The sequence below is a fragment of the Chiloscyllium punctatum genome, chromosome 39, assembly GCF_047496795.1.
Source record: "Chiloscyllium punctatum isolate Juve2018m chromosome 39, sChiPun1.3, whole genome shotgun sequence".
NCBI lineage: Eukaryota > Metazoa > Chordata > Chondrichthyes > Orectolobiformes > Hemiscylliidae > Chiloscyllium > Chiloscyllium punctatum.
In genome coordinates, this window is record NC_092777.1 from 24,974,280 (window position 1) to 24,991,390 (window position 17,111).

Genomic DNA, 17,111 nt, shown 5'->3' on the forward strand with positions numbered 1-17,111 from the left:
ACTAGTTCTCTCAAGGGAAGATAGCAGTGGGCAATAAATGCTGGTCCACCCAGAAAAGCCCACATGCCCTGAATGATTAAGAAAGGTTCTTGAACAGTAGTCTGATGTTCAAGATTACCAATACAGTGGCATTGACCATTAGACCATTGTCTCCCCATATATTTTAAAATGATGTCTCCAAACAATCTTCCAACAATCTTCACTCAAAGTTAGTAAACTCGAAGAAATTCTGGGTGAGATTGTTAGTTCTGTCTGAGAAGACTGAAATTCTCATCACACTATCCAGTGACTGGTAGCAGATAATCCAAAAGTTGAGTGTCCTCATTCGAGAGGTATATGTGTTTGCAGTATATGGTCACATCAGTTTTGTTGAAAAGTTATTGATTTGAAACATTATCTCAGTTTGTCTTTCTACAGATGCAGGCTGGCATCTATATTCCAGAATCTTCTCGTTTGTTTTAGGTTTCCAGGATTGTCAGAGTCTGGCTGTTGTTGCCAAAGGTTTTATGGCCCCAAACAATGGGCCATGAGTATAAACATAAAATACTGTGGACGCTACAAATGTCATAAAAGCTGCAACTTGAAATGATAACTGCTTTTCTCATCGCAGATCCTGATCTGGTTTAAATATAAAGGTACTACATGAAACAGGGAATGGTTAGAATGTTGAAATTCCAGAAGCAGTATTTGAGGTGAGTAGTTTCCATTCATTCTTGGGGAGGCAAAATAAATATATAGAATCATTAGAAATAGAAAGAAAAAAAGTACAGCTCATTGAGTCTATTCTGCCAATTATGATAATTAAGGCTGAATTTGGGCTTCAACTCCACTTTCCCACCCGCATATCCTTGGTTCCTTGAGATCGCAAAAATATTTCGAACTCCACTTTACATGAAGGAGGACAGAAGGATATGGTGATAAGAGAGTAGGGATATGGACTCCTATGAAAGAAAATAAGGAACACTTTGACAGTGAAACAGGAAAGCAGTGGGGTGGTCCTGTGCGCGAGACAGCTGGTTTCAGGGCATTGAGGGGTTTCTGGTGACCATAAAAGCTGGCTGGAAGATTTAGTGAAACCAAAATTACAACATATCTTGTGGAGTCACGATATTATCATTATCCTGACAGCCAACTCACAGACTTGCAGTCCAACTCTAATCACCCAATTGAGAGTTCCAGTTCAGTCACTCCTAGAAATACAATACCAAGCACATCCATGATGGGATGTAGGTCAATTAAAGTAAGGAACAGTATCTGAAAACATAGGAACAATTTACTGCAGATGCTGGAATCTGTACTAAAAACAACAAATGCTGGAGATCACAGTGGGTCAGGCAGTATCCATGGATGAAGAGTCATCTGGATGTGAAATGTTTGCTCTCTCTCCATGGATGCTGTCTAACCTGCTCTGATCTCTAGCATTTGTTGTTTTCGTCTGAAAATATAGAGCAGTTCTGTTTCAATTGTGTCAGCATTACAGACTAATATCCATATTTTACTTTTAAAAATTTATGAATGTGACTAATAGCATGATAAATGTATAGAAATTTGTCAGGGCAACAGGGATAACTCTTGTGCTCTTCTTCAATGGAATGCCATTACATCTCTTTGCCTCCCCAAACGAACTGGCAGATGGACTTCAATTTCACATCACACACAAATTATGACGCCTTCGATAGTGCAGTACACCTTCTGCACTAACTGGGTGGTCGCTCTGGCCAATTCAAAAGTTAATAGTGGTAGCACCCGAGCCGCAGCCAAAGCGGAGTGGGAGCTGCATACTTACTGGCGCTGCAGACTCCCGTGCAACTCAGTGGTGCAATTCAGCAAGGCGCGGGTGATGTTTGTGGGTGGGTTTTGTTTTTAATTTCCCACTTTTAATAATGCAAATCCTGCCCCAGCAGCGCCTGTGTGCATCCGACAGCGAGGCTGTCTATTGGTTGTGTGAGTGTGCCTGCCCCTCCCTTGCTACTGCTGCTGAGGCTCAGTGTTTACAAACACTCCCCGTGCGCCTGGGGGCAGGGCCAGACAGACACAGACACACACACACAGCCATGGGCACCAGTGCCACTGAGCGGAGCACATGTCAGGGTGGGGGGAGGGGAGAGCCAGATCGGGGCACACCACCCCCTCCCCTCCCCTCCCCTCCCAGGGCCCAGGCCGACCCCCACCAGGCGGCACAGGCAGTTTGTTTTGTATCTTCCACCCGGTTTCTTCCCCCCTCTCTCCCCCCAAAACCCTTTTATTAAGCGGAGTGGCTCCCCCACCCAAACCCGTCAAAGCGACGGCCCGCCGGCCGCAACACCCGGACTGGATCACATCCAAAACCCCACCTGGGAATTCAGGCTTTTACCTTTAAATTTGGGGAAGGGGAGGTGGCTGGTGGTTGAGAAATGAATCTAAGCCGCTTCCACCCCACCACATACACCCCCCCCTCCCGCCAACCCCGTCTCCCCGGTGATTTGACATGTCCTTTGCACCGCATTGACGTCGAATGTAAAGACTGATGGCTGCCCACCGTCCAGCAGGTGGGAGGCCTGCATCAACACCACAATCTGTATCCGGGACGCCGCAAAACAAAAAAGGAGGAGAGAGAACCGAATGGTACCCCCCACCCGCCTTTCCAAACTGGCCGCCTCGGCGTTAACCGGTAGTCCGCTCCGCCGGTTGGCCGCTCATCCAGTCCGGGACTTCTCTCCCTCTTCTCCTTTCCGCAGCCCCGACCCTTTGCGCTTCAACCGAACTTGCTGGGAGGGCGTGGACCTCCCCGCCCCCTCACTCCTCGCGCAACGCAGCCATTGGTGGGGACGGCGGTCACCCTTCGACCCGGGAGAGGGGTAGGAGGAGCCGCGCCGGGCCCCCGATTGGGCGGCGGGTCTGCCGATTAGCACGAGCGGCTGTTCGGGCCTCCCATTGGTCGGCGCAGCCGTCCATCAGAAGGGGTGGTTGACGTATCTTCCGGCGTCAAGTTTGGTTTCTGTTGATGCACTCTCCTCCCTCCCCCTCTCTCCAACCGTCTCTGGGCTGCCGCCGCCGCCGCCGCTGTTGTAGGGGAGAGAGAAAAATAAAATAAATTGATCCTCGTTTTTTTAAAATTAAAAATATACTAATATAAAATGTCTGGCGCCACCGCGGATCTGACGGATTCGAGCCCCAATGCCATCAGTAATAATAACAATAATAGCAGCAGCAGCACCAACTGCGGGGCCCGTGCCCTTTTGGCCCTCAAGTCGGCTCCGTGCAGCCCGTCCCGGGTCCAGGTTCACTGGGAGCCCGGGGAGGATGTGAACGGGGCCGGCGGCGACTCCTCTTCGTCCTCTGCCCCGGCTCACCCCCATCACCATCACTCGGGCGGCGGCGGTGGCTCCGAGGTGCTCGCCCGCCTGGAGGGCCGCGACTTCGAGTTCCTCATGAAGAAGAGGAGCGTGACCATCGGCCGCAACTCCAGCCAGGGCCAAGTAGACGTCAACATGGGCCACTCGAGCTTCATCTCCCGCCGCCACCTGGAGATCTTCCGCGGCGGCGACCCCTCGTCTGCAGCCTCCGCCGCCGCTGGATTCTACCTGCGGTGTCTGGGCAAGAACGGGGTGTTCGTGGACGGTGTCTTCCAGCGGCGGGGAGCGCCGCCCTTGCAGCTCCCCAGAGTGTGAGTAACGAGATAAAAACCATCTAAAGTATGTGTCCGAGCAACGTCGCCCCCTCCCAACCATCAGACAGCGATCAATAACACATCAGCATTAACCTTGATTCTCCACCTTGCAATCTGCCATATTCCTGCTCTAAACAATGTATGAGACACACGTATGGCTAGTGGCAATATGAGGAAGGTTAAAAAATATACCTGTGCACATCTGAAACACACTCCTGTTGCAATCCATCTCTGTTTAACTGTAGTGTCGTTTATCAGAAATGCATATGTAAACGCACGTGTGTGAGCTTATCCGTCACTCTCCCAATACAAACACGTGTTGAGATTTGAGGCACTGCCCTGAGTAAGCACGTCTTGTTCCTCATTTCGCTCTCCGGGAGGTTTAATTTTCAGGATGATTTATCATCGGTCTCCTCCTGTGGACGCATTGTACATTTTAACCTTGCCGATGTTACTAACCTAGATCAATGTGTGTGGAGATCCGCAGTGAAGGTGTATGTGACAGGCTTGGAAAAGGGAGGGGTGCCTTTCGCTTTACTTTTTTTTTAGCTTTCGAAATTATTGCTGGAAATTACGGGAAGTCGAACAAAGTATTAGTCGACTTTATGTATGTTATGTAAATATGTTAAAAATCATTTTATTCTGTAAACACCTGCAGTAATACTGTACGTCTCATTTCCGTAACCAGTTGTTTTCGCCCCTACAGGCGAGTTTATTATTGCAAGGCGGTGTGTGTGTGTAGCAAATCGTTGTATTGGGCAATATTGGCATCGAAAATCATCAATAACATTGAACTCGTTTAGTTTTTCTTCAGATGTTTTTAATCGCCTTTTATGGCCACTTTTCTCTTCTCTAAACGGGGTTAAGTGTATTTTTAATTTTACATTACGAATGTAAATTCCGGAATCGGCCCTTGTCGGCTCAATTGATGGTGGATAGTCCGCCGCTTAGTCTGTCGTGGGGTCATAATAAAAGTCAGGTGGAAATGCCTGGAAGGCTTGGTTGCATCTGGAATGTTAATATTTTAGACCGAGTCCTGGGGGTGGTGATGAGAGTTGTATACTTTGAAAAATGGATTAGGTTTACCATCAAATGTACTAATAGCTCAGAGTGGGTTTATAAATGTTCATATTTGTTTAAATTGTACTTTGTAATTAAGGCAAAACTGAAAGCTGTTTTGACTGTTTTCACAGCCATGTGAGGGGGTAGTACTGAGTTATATTTACTTGCACAGTTATCGTTAAGGGTTAGTAGGTTTTTCTGCCATTGTAACAAAATTTCGTTTTATCCACAGATGGAAATATTTGATTTTCTATAGTACAGTCAAAACAGCTATATCATTAGAAGCTCTAAACCCTGGAGTGTTGTTAATTTCATGTTTTAAAAAGTTGATCTTGTACTATTTTAATTGTGTGTCTGCCACATGGAAGCAGTTCTGTTTTTATCAATGAGTTAATTTTAAAAATTAAGAGCCACACTTTAGGACAAAGATCAAAGTGGTGGAGGCAGGATCGTTGAATATTTTATTGCTGAAGTGGGTAGATTCTTGATAGACAAAGGTTTCGAGTGGTTTTGGGGTAAAAAGAAACGTGGAATTCAAAACAGAGACACATCAGCCATGATCTTGTTGAACGGTAGACTGATTCTTGGGCTGGCAAGACTGACATATGAAGAGGGACTAGATTAGTTGGACCAAAGCTCCCTCGAGGTGGAAAGCTCATAGAAACCTACAAAATTCTAACAAGACTAGACAGGTTAAATTCAAAAAGGATGTTCCCAATGACTAGGGAGTCTGTAACCAGGGATCACAGTTGGCCATATAGGACTGAAATTAGAAATTACTTCATTCAGTGGTAAGTCTGTGGAATTCTCCGCCACAGACAGCAATTGTGGCCGAAATGTTGAATGTTTTCTGGAAGGAATTAGATGTAGTTCTTAGGACCATTGGGATCAAGGGCTATGGAGAGAAAGTGGGAACAAGGTATTAAGTTGGATGATGACCCACAATTATATTGAATGGCAGAGCAAGCTTATAGGACTGAATGGCCTACTGCTACCTCTATTTTCTGTACTTCTATGGAAAGATCTTATGGCCCTACTTCTGATCCAGATTCATATGTTCATATGAATTTTTTTTGTTACAGTGAGGTTGAAACTGCCTTTTTACTGACGAGAGGATTTTCAATATAACTAACTGAAACATTAGAGGAGATATCTTTGCTGTAAAAACAAACTGTATATTAGATGCTTGTATTGTGGGAAAATATCCCAATGCACTTTATGGGAGTGGTACTTCATGGATTTGACAGCCAGCCACACCAATATTAGAACATGACCAGAAGCTTGATCAAACATTAAGTTTTAAATACAAATTTTAAGGTGGGAAGAGAGGCAAAGAGGTCAATATAGGAAATTTCAAAGCTGATTCTGGGTGTCTGAAAGCACGGCTGCTGCTGATAGAATGATTAAAATCAGATGTACACAAATTCAACTTTGGAGGAGTGCCGATATCTCAGAAGGTTCTGTGGCTGGAGGAAATTACACAGAGAAGGAGGCGGCGAGGCCTTGGAGAAGTTTGAAGGCAAGTTTGGAAATTTTTAAATTGAAGCATTGCTAACTGGTAAACCTTGTAATAACATGGTGGCTGAGTAAGTGGAACTTTGCTTTAGACAGGAATTTGAATGCTCTGAATTTTGTCAGGGTTTTATATGGGAGATTGGCATGGAGTGAGACGGACGAGTAAATCTAGGTATAAATAAGGGTTTTGGCAGAAGGTAACCTTAAGAAAGGATGGAGTTAAATAAGGTTGCGTTGGGAGAAATAAATGGTTTAAGGGATTGTACGGAAACTTATAACCGGACCAGTATTTAGAAACTGGCTATGTCACTTCACTCATTTGCTGTTGGGTTAAAAGGTGCAAGATGAAAGACTGAGAAATTGTCTTTTAATCGGATATTGTCAACTGAGCAATTCTGAGCTTGGTGAAATACACATGGTATAAAAACCTCATGTTTTTGCTTGGTGTGTGATCACCTGGAATAAAGCCAAATATGTGACCTAACAGGCATTTCTGTTGCTTGGCAATTGGGCTGATGAGTTTATAACATCAGACATTTTATTACATCATGCTTGGGAACTGGGGTCAAGCAGCAGGTGATTGGTGGAATGTGGCTCCAATATCTTCAGGACACCCACGTTGAAAGTAGTGTTTCAAGCAGTACAGTTAATGATGGGCCTATTTTGGCAATAGAATGGAACAGAGCTATTTGACTTTCCCCTGCTTTTTTATCTTTTAGTCCCTGTTCAATCATTTATCCATTGTTCATTTGGGTCAGTACCATTGTGGCTGTGCCACTAGAATAGTAATCCTGAAGCCGGGACTAAAAATCAGAAATGAGTTCATATCTTACTCTGGTAAGGGATTTAAATTCAATTCATTGATTGAATGGCCATGAACCCACTGAATTGTTGTTTAATGAGTTTGATGAGATTTTTTTGGAGAGGAAATCTTCTATCCTTGCCTAGTCTAACGTTTGTGCAACTTGATATTTGTATGTTTTCAAATTCCCTGATGAATCTCTTACTACATCTGCAGCATGCTTCCGCAGTGACTGTGGAACAACAGTACATTAACCACATAAGGCAATATCAAATAATGCTCATAGCATGAACTCATTTTGAACACTGAAGACCAGACGTGTGAATAATTTATACACACATGCTTGATCATGAATTTCTAATTTCATGATTCTAATGCCCCCACACATTTGCAATACTTTATCTTGTTTTGTTGCTGTTTTAATGTCCACTAATTATGGTAACTTTGACACCATATGTAGGTTTATGTAGTCAAGGCATCGTTTGATGATCCTTTTCTTTATGCCAGCTGTCAGTCTTGATCGATGGCTGTTGCTACTCAACCAGGATTTAAAGACCAGGAGCTTGTGATCTTGGATTTTGAGTAGGTAGATTTCTGTGTGCATTACTGATCAAACTTATGTGTGACATGATTGGTTACCTCCAAGCCGTCTTCCATATAACTAGGGATGAAAGTGTAAGATACTCCATATTGTTGAGGGTCCTCATGCTTGCTCTCTGTTGTGCTCGCACTTTTTCTCCAAAGAACTGCTTACAAGCCAATATCATTGCATGACTGCAATATAAACCGAGCCATCACAGGCTGGCATGTAGTAGACAGTTTGCTGACAACTGTGATTTCATCTGATGTACAACTGGTTTGTGTGATGCAGTCTTCTCCAAATTGGTCTGTTTTGTCAAATCACATGGACAAATATATAGCAAGATTATGAATGAAACAACACAAAACCCGACAGATTTAAAACTTTCTATATAATTGTAGGATCCACTGTTCTTGCAGTGCCTTCAGATTATACTCTACTGCTGAACATATGGATGAAGAATTCAATTTTATCATTTTAATAGTGACTTTAATGCTACATTCTCTAAGGTGTTGTAGGTATGCCTTGAGTTTACAGTCAGTGCAACCATAGATGAGGATGTCATCATGAATGTTTACTATGCCTTCATGTTATTGAAGTGTCCACTTAATCCTCAAATGTTAAGATCTGATGAATTGATTCTAAGGGTTGAGCCTCCTGTGCAAAAAATGTCCAATGTGAATGGAGAGTGCCGTTAAGGCCACCTTGATTTTTTTGCGAGCCTAATTTGATAGGAGCCTGGTTTGAGGTCAAATTTAGTAGAGTTTTTAGCTCCATTCACTTTCTCTGTGATAACATCGGTTGTCGGTATTAATCGTCTGTCTAGTTTTTTTTTGTTTTTGTTGACCACAAATCAGTGTAGATTCTAATCTTTGCTCTTGGGGTTATTTGACTTGTGTGGCTAGGAGCCAGGGGTTAGGCTCATCCTCAACTTTCTCAAGGTCAAATTGGCACTGAAGTTCTTATCTGTCTGCTTTCTGAAATGGTAATTGGGACTGTGCAATTGGGAGCACATTGAGTTAATAAGCAATTTGCATAAAACACCATTGCAGTTTGCTGGTACCAGTGAAAATTTTAACTGTAATTCTGTGTAGATCTATTGTTTGTGGAAACTGTTAAGACATTACCACATTCTCCAGATATGATGTAGAATGCAGCTTTCTAGTGTAAGTGAAACATCAGCATCTAAGCCCTTTGAACCTAATGCTTCACTGTAAAGTAAAACTTCCTATTCCCTGGTTTGGAGAGAATGGAGCAGTCCTGAAGCTGTGGTGAACGTTTTATCCACCATGATATTGACAGATGTATCAGTATCTGAGAAAGCATCTGTGTCTGAACAACCAATGGTCACTATCACATGAGGATAACTACTATGTCTGAAAGTGACTGGGTTCAAATTTCACATAGCCTGTCTAAACAGATTGATGGAAATAATAATATTAATTGGTATTTTCAGGGTCATCCACCTGTACCTTAGCTGCATTTTCTTCAACTTCTCTTGAGCATAGTAGTTGTCATCTTTCTGGTGGTGTTGATCTTAGTTGATTTTGCTGATGAGCAATATCTAGAAGAATCAACACTAGTAAATCATTGTCTTTGTTACATGCTTTACACTGTTTCTTCATAGCATGACATTCTTGTCTGGTGTGGCTAGTAGCATCATGGGGAAACATTCTTTGGACAAGTCACAGTGACACTTGTTCATCAACGTATTTGGATGTATTGTTACACACCACGTGTGGCCGTCACATCCTGAGGAGGGACCTCTGGCGCAGAGTTAGGGATGCTACCATTGTACCAAGACCCCAAACACTTGATGTTTGCTTCTGGTTTTAAACCAGGACTTATCGTGGGTGGTGAGTAGGGTACTTGAGTTATAAACAGTGTTTACAGAAGTTGTACTTTAAGTGTAAAAACCAAATGCTGTGGATGCTGGAAATCTAAAGCAAGCGCAATGCTGGAAAAACTCGCCATGTCTGGCAGCATCTGTGGAGAGAGAATAAGCGTTAACATTTTGATTCCGCTATGACTCTTCAGAATAATACTTCTATGACTTTTTCAGAAGAAGAGTAGGGCAGCTCAGTGGTTATCATTGCAGCCTCACAGCACCAGGAACCTGGGTTCGATTCCAGTCTCATGTTCCAATTTGCACATTCTCCCCATGTCTGTGTGGGTTTCCTCCCAGTGCTCTGATTTCCACCCACAATCCAAAGATGTGCTGGTTAGGTGAATTGACCCTGCCCATTACCTTGTAGGTTAGGGGTAAGTGTAGAATAATGGGGAATGGGTTTGGGTGGAGTACTGTTCGGAGGGTCATGGTGGACTTATAGGGCAGAAGGGCCAGTTTCCACGCTGTAGGTGAGAACGTGTATAGGATATGAGCAGGTAGGGAAAGAGTTAAATTTTGGTTTTGTGAAACAGAAGGTTCCGCTAAGCATGACTCAGATCAGATAAAAAGTTGCAGTAAACAATGAGGTGCTGGAAGTAAGTGTAGTGGGTTAACAAGATGGAAAAGCATTCATTATGTAAAGCCATTTAACAAGATGAAGAAGCATTCAGTAGGTAAAATCAGTTAACAAGGTAAAAAGTATTCTTTATGTGAAGCCAGTTATTCATTGTGTAGTAACAGATGGCTTAATCTTTACTGTTGACACTTGCTGATTATAACGGTCACCCAGTCAATAAGTATGTTGCCTTATCTGGATGCTCTTGTCTGTAAGTAACAATGTAATTCAACGAGAAACTGCTGTTCGAGAGAAGACCAAGAACTTATGGCTGTGCACATGGGCAATCGCTCTCTCTCCCTCCAGGGCCCAGAGTAAGATGGAGGAGGTAAAACTTCTCTGAGCATTTTGCTTTGATTGAGGCAGGAATGGGACAACATATGGATTCTTAAAACAAAAAGTCATCCGGACTTAAAATGTTATCCTCGGATGCTGTCAAACCTAATGAGTTTCTCCAGCAGTCCTAGTTTGTTTTTGAACTTTAAGTGTGATAGTTACTATTATTACTTATGTCACAACTTCTCAGCAAGCAGAGGATTGGTGAACTATAAACAGGTACGTCTATTTCCAGATGAGATGTAATATACGCAAGTTACAAGGGAGATGAGAAACCGGTCTATTGTCAGCTGTTATTCGCTGGCAGTGATGATTGTTTTCCGTGAAGCTGAAGATGGATGCTGATGCACCAGTTGGAATCACCAGGCTTTATGGTACATTTGGAAATTGTCATGTGTGATGTATTGTGTATTATTAGTTCAAGTCATGGCTTGTCTTTTTCACTACTGTCACTTGACCTCTTCATTTTGAATATTAAAGTGCTGGGAGTGTTCCCACAGTCCATGCTTCAATGTACTTTGGTCCAAGGCAGTGGTGTTTCAGGAGTTGTTACCAATGTTGGATTTAATTTCATGTTGGCTGTCAGCGCATCCTTGAAGTACTTCCTGTAATGAGTCTCCTCTGTCTGAGCTAAGAGAAGATGGTCTGCTTTGAGATTTTGTATGTGGCATCTGAACTATATGACTAATCCAAGGAAGCTGATGGTAGATAATCATAACCTTGATGCTTGTGAGAGCATACTGTTGATGTGCCTGTCCTCCTAGTTGGTGATAGAGGATTTCTGCAGGTAGTATTAATGCAGCACTCTAGTGCTTTGAGGTGCCTCATGTAGGTTGTACATGTTTCAATCTATACTGTACTGTAGGGAACATGACTACATAGTAGGCCATGAACTTAATTTCAATATTGATGTTGCAATCTTCAAACATCCACTTCCTCAAGTGGCCAAAGTCTGCATTAGGTTTCAGGCAATGTTGCATTTCATTTGTGTCAGCCTTCTTTGCAAGTTGACTTGTAAAGTATTGGAAGTATTCTGTATTTTGCAGGCACTCGTGAATCCTAGTCAATGTGGTTGGTATGTCTGCATTTGGAGCTTGCCAGTGGAGGACTTGGGTCCTACACAACATTCAAAGACTAGTTTTCACATATGCCTCAGTAAATATGTCAATAAATCTGAAGATGTTTCCAAGATGACTCTCAGTATGGAACTATTACATTTGAGCTCTTTGATAAAAATCAGACTGGTCTTCATTTTCAAGTGGTATAGTCTGAAATTAGATAGTCATCAGTCATTTCTTCACTATCATTGTGTCACTCTGCATTTAGTATAATGCAGTCTCTCAAATGATCAGAATATTGACTTCCATACTCAGGAAATATCAGAGCCACCATTCTGTATCTGCCAAGTAGAATGCTTTTGGTGCCAGTGCAGACTTGCTTTAGCTGTATTGCAATGTCATTTCAGCAATGCAATAAGTAGGTGACCTATTGCACCCAGTCACTTTGGATGCTGAGGGTTGGTATCATTTACTCACAATAATCAGTTACACATCTTTCAGGATCCTGACTAGAAAGATGTTGGCATCTATTTATGTTTCTTTTTGTCTTTAGCAGTGTGCATGTGTTTACCATTTTTCTTCAGGTGAATTGCTGATTGCACCCTGAGCCACGAACTGAAGGTCCAATTTAACTGCATGTTGTTCAGAATAATGCCTTCAAGATGGATCCATTTCCTGTTCTGGCTAAATTAGACTTGGGAGTCTAGTTCTTCACTTGTTCTTTGTATTCTGCAGAAAGGTGCCTCAGCAGCTTCATAAACGATTCACGTTTTCTAAGTGCCATAAATGTCCATGGTCCTTTATTCACTTTGTTAGAGAAAAACAAAGGTAGAAAAAAAATGTTTTTTAAATGGTTAGAGTTTGGAAAGTATGGGTGTCCAAAAGTGCCCTAATGTTTCATTTAATTAGCAAGCAGGAGCAGCAAGCAATTAGGAAGTTTATTGGTATGTTGGCCATCATTGCAAGGGGATTTGAGTACAGCAGTAAAGAAACCTTGCTACAATGTATAGAACTTAGTGAGACCTCACCTGGGTTATTGCATTGCAGGTTTAGTCCCCTTATCTAAAGAAGGATACACTAGTCATATTTATTGAGAGAGCAGCAGAGGTTTACCAGATTTATTTCTGGGGTGACAGGTATGTCTTAATGAGGAGACTAGGTTATATTTCCTACAGTTCGAAGAATGAGATGTTGCCTCATTGGAACTTGGAAAATCCTTAGCGTGAGATGTGGGATGTCCTTTGGCTGGTGAGTTTACCCCTTATAAGGGATAGTCTATTTAAGGCGAAAATGAGGAATTTCTTCACTTGGGGTAACAGACCTTTGGAATTCTTTATCCCGAGGACTGTGGAAGTTCAATAATTAACCGTGGTCAAGACTGAAATTAATAGTTTTCTGGAGACTGATGACATTAAGGAATATGCAGATCATATGCATGATAATTGAATGACTAAACACCTTATTCTTGTTCTTTTGCTCATCTACGCAGCATGCCACATTCTCAATGTTGAAAGTCTGCTTGCTTGTTGAAAATTTACCCTTCCTGAATCGTCACCTTGATCTGATTTGACATTAATCCTGTATGCGTGCTTTTACTGATTGGTGTTGGACGTGTTCTCTGTTTTGCTGCACAAACTTCTTGTTTTAACATTTCTTATTGTAACCACTGGTTCCAGAATCCGATTCCTGCAGGGTGGTGAGCCTATGCGTTCTTCAGAGGAGAGCTTCACGATCGGTACAAGACTGTACTTGTCGAGAGTGGTATTGGAAAAGGAATGTGTTGAAGGGTTTATGCCTGAAATGATTTTCCTGCTCCTTGGATCTGCTTGACCTGCTGTGCTTTTCCAGCATCACACTCTAGCATCTCAGTCCTCACTTTCTCCTCTGTACTTGTCATGTGGCTTACTTGGTTACTACACCAATGCTCGAAGCTACAGTGTGGTTCATATTTACTGTCATCTTTTAGTAGTGTGCTTTTTCTCTGTAAGGCCTTTCTATAAAGTGTTGGCATTAACACACTGACTAATTCTATAACTGTTCAAACATCTCAGCATGCTGCACCTATTGATAATGAGTGATTGATTTTGATTTTTATGGTTATGTTTGGTAAGCCATTAACTCCAATTTCTGAAAGGCAACTTCACAGAAAGCTAATTCTCTGGCTGATCCATAGCTTAACAGATTGCTTCTCATCTACTTCATGCAGGCATACAGTATTAAATATATGGGGATTACCTCATTTATGATAGCTGTATATTTATTTTCACATGTTGCTTGCCCAAGTCTATAAATGACTAAATCTCAAAAGCACACTTTGTCAGAAAACCCTAAACTTTGTCCGGAAGTCTGTAGCCTTCCAATTCATGTTGGGGAAATGGGTGCTCATTTTTCTGATGCTCCTATCTTATGCAGATGTTCCCAAATTGCTGGAAATTTAGAATTTCTTCTCCAAGATGTCCATTGTGTTGTATGTGTTCTTTTTATATTCTCTTCCCCTTTTACGTACTGTTCAATGTCTGCCATGCTCTTTCCAGTGGCACTGTTGTCCCATTTTGTCCTTGTCCTAACCCTCAGCACTTTTGTCTGGGGTTGCACTGAAGATCACCTCAATGACTGGCAGATTTTTTTTGTACTTATTCAAAACTGACTGCAAAGGATGACCCTGAGCTAATTTAGTTACCAAGTGCTACTGATCTGGCTGCCCTTCAAATCTGGTACTCCTTGTTCTGCATAAGCATTGTATGTGGAATAATTGTGTTTCCTGGGATTTCATCAAACAGGCAGCTTCTGCTTTGCTGCAGGCAACTTGTAGTGTACCAAATGTTGTCTGATGCTTCCCTCTTTTGGTATCCTTCATTGTATTATGGCCATCATATTGCGTTACTTTCTTCATGTAAGCTCACTAGTCTCTTTGGTAAAAACAATGACTGCAGATGCTGAAAACCAAATACTGGATTAGTGGTGCTGGAAGAGCACAGCAGTTCAGGCAGCATCCAACGAGCAGCGAAATCGATTTCGCTGCTTGTTGGATGCTGCCTGAACTGCTGTGCTCTTCCAGCACCACTAATCCAGTCACTAGTCTCTTTGTCAGGCTCGGTAGCTACAATAGGTTGTTTTATTTGAAAATAAAAACAGAAATGTAGAAGTTACGAGAGAATTCAGCATTCAAATCTAACAAAGAAATTCAGCACGCACAGTCTGCTACTCATTTTTATATCTTGATTCAGCGATAACAGGAAATACTATCTGAACATTCTCTTAAAATAATATCGGAAATGTTGCCGTTGGCGCAATGAAGTAAACATAGAACATAGAACATTACAGCGCAGTACAGGCCCTTCGGCCCTCGATGTTGCGCCGATCAAAGCACACCTAACCTACACTAAGCCACTATCCTCCATATACCTATCCAATGCCCGCTTAAATACCCATAAAGAGGGAGAGTCCACTACTGCTACTGGCAGGGCATTCCATGAACTTACGACTCGCTGAGTGAAGAACCTACCCCTAACATCAGTCCTATATCTACCCCCCCTTAATTTAAAGCTATGCCCCCTTGTAATAGCTGACTCCATACGTGGAAAAAGGTTCTCACTGTCAACCCTATCTAACCCCCTAATCATCTTGTAGACCTCTATCAAGTCACCCCTAAACCTTCTTTTCTCCAATGAAAACAACCCCAAGTGCCTCAGCCTTTCCTCATAGGATCTTCCTACCATACCAGGCAACCTCCTGGTAAACTTCCTCTGCACCTGTTCCAGTGCCTCCACATCCTTCCTATAGTATGGCGACCAAAACTGCACACAATATTCCAGATGCGGCCGCACCAGAGTCTTATACAACTGCAGCATGACCTCAGGACTCCGGAACTCAATTCCTCTACCAATAAAAGCCAGTACGCCATATGCCTTCTTCACTGCACTATTTACCTGGGTGGCAACTTTCAGAGATCTGTGTACATGGACACCAAGATCCCTCTGCTCTTCCACACTACCAAGTATCCGACCATTAGCCCAGTACCCCATCTTTTTATTACTCTTACCAAAGTGAATCACCTCACACTTAGCTACATTGAACTCCATTTGCCACCTTTCTGCCCAGCTCTGCAGCTTCTCTATATCCCGCTGTAACCTGCCACATCCTTCCTCACTGTCTACAACTCCTCCGACTTTCGTAACTGTAGACTCCCATAAGGTAGTAATCTTGCTAACTCCAGCTCTAAGTCTCTTTTTCTCAAATTTGTTTTGGCATAGTTGACGAGATAGACAGCCTTTGGACTCACAATGCTGATAAATAATCAAAGTGATTTGTTTTTCAGCACTTGAATTCAGAAGTCACATTGAATTCCGTTTTTTAATTCGTAGGATGTGGGTGTTGCTGGCTGGGCCAGCATTTATTGCTCATCCCTAGTTGTCCTTCAGAAGGTGATGGCATGCTGCTGCCTTGAACCACTAAAATCAACATGCTGTCGTTTGACCCATGATGCCATTAGGGAAGGAATTTCAGGCAGTGACACTGGAGGAGCCAAGATATGCTTCCAAGTCAGGATGGTGAGTGGTTTGGAGGGGAGCTTGCAGGTGATGATGTTCCCACATACCTGCTGCCCTCATCGTTCTAGATGGAATTGGTTATGGGTTGGAAGGAGCTGTGTAATTTCTTTGTCAAATTTCTGCAGTGCATCTTGTCAATAGTACACACTGTTTCTCCTGAGCATTGATGGTGGAGTGATTGCATGTTTGTGGATGCGATGCCAATCAAGCAGGTTGTTTTGTCCTTGGATGGTGTCACCCTTGAATGTTGTTGGAGATGCACTGATCCAGGCAGCATATTCCATCACACTTCCTGACTTGTACCTTGTACGTGGTGGATAGGCTTTAGGGAGTTTGGAGGTGAGTTACTCTCACACGTGCTGCTGAGTTTTTGCAGCACTTTGTTTTTGTTTCAGATCTCCAGTATTTGCAGTACTTTGCTTTTCAGTCAAATATTTGTATTTTGAATTTTTTGTTTGTCATGTTCTACATAATCAAAGTTACATTTGGTTACCAATTGCATACAGTATTGGTCACTTCTTCTCTTTTTTTGTTTGTTTGTTTGTTACTTAATACATCAGAAAACAATTATTTGGCCCAGATCGTCTGGTCTTCACATAGTTGAAGATTGGACATACTCCAACATATGTGCTACAGGACTCATCAGAGGTTGTGGCGCACTGTACATTAACAGCCCAGAAGTTTAAACTTCCAATGTGCAATTGCTTTGCATATAGACTCCTCCAAAATGATCCACATTTCTAAGTTAGGTTTAGAAACTTTGGAAGATTCAGACTTAATTGTGTGAGTAGTTAATAAGTTTTTTTGAGTAAATTTTAATTTCTTAAATCACTGAAAGTATTTAAAGAGAAAGTGGTTAGCACTGCTGCCTTACAGTGCCAGAGACCTGGGTTCAATTCCCACCTCAGGGAACTGTCTGTGTGGAGGTTGCACATTCTCCCTGTGTCTGTGTGGGTTTCCTCCAGGTGCTCCGGTTTCCTCCCACAGTCCAAAACTCTGCAGATTAGGTCAATTGGCCACACTAAATTGCCCGTAGTGTTAGGTGAAGGGGTAAA

The 17,111-nt window shown here is 42.5% G+C and overlaps 1 protein-coding gene across 1 annotated transcript in view; it reads left to right on the forward strand.

Annotated features, from left to right (window-relative positions):
• Window positions 1-2,968: 2,968 nt before the first annotated feature.
• Window positions 2,969-17,111, forward strand: part of foxk2b (forkhead box K2b) — a 129,054-nt gene continuing 114,911 nt past the window's right edge. Inside the window, exon 1 of the mRNA XM_072558317.1 lies at window positions 2,969-3,646. Coding sequence (XP_072414418.1) covers window positions 3,117-3,646 — 530 coding nt within the window. The 5' untranslated portion in view covers window positions 2,969-3,116. The remainder of the gene's footprint in view (window positions 3,647-17,111) is intronic.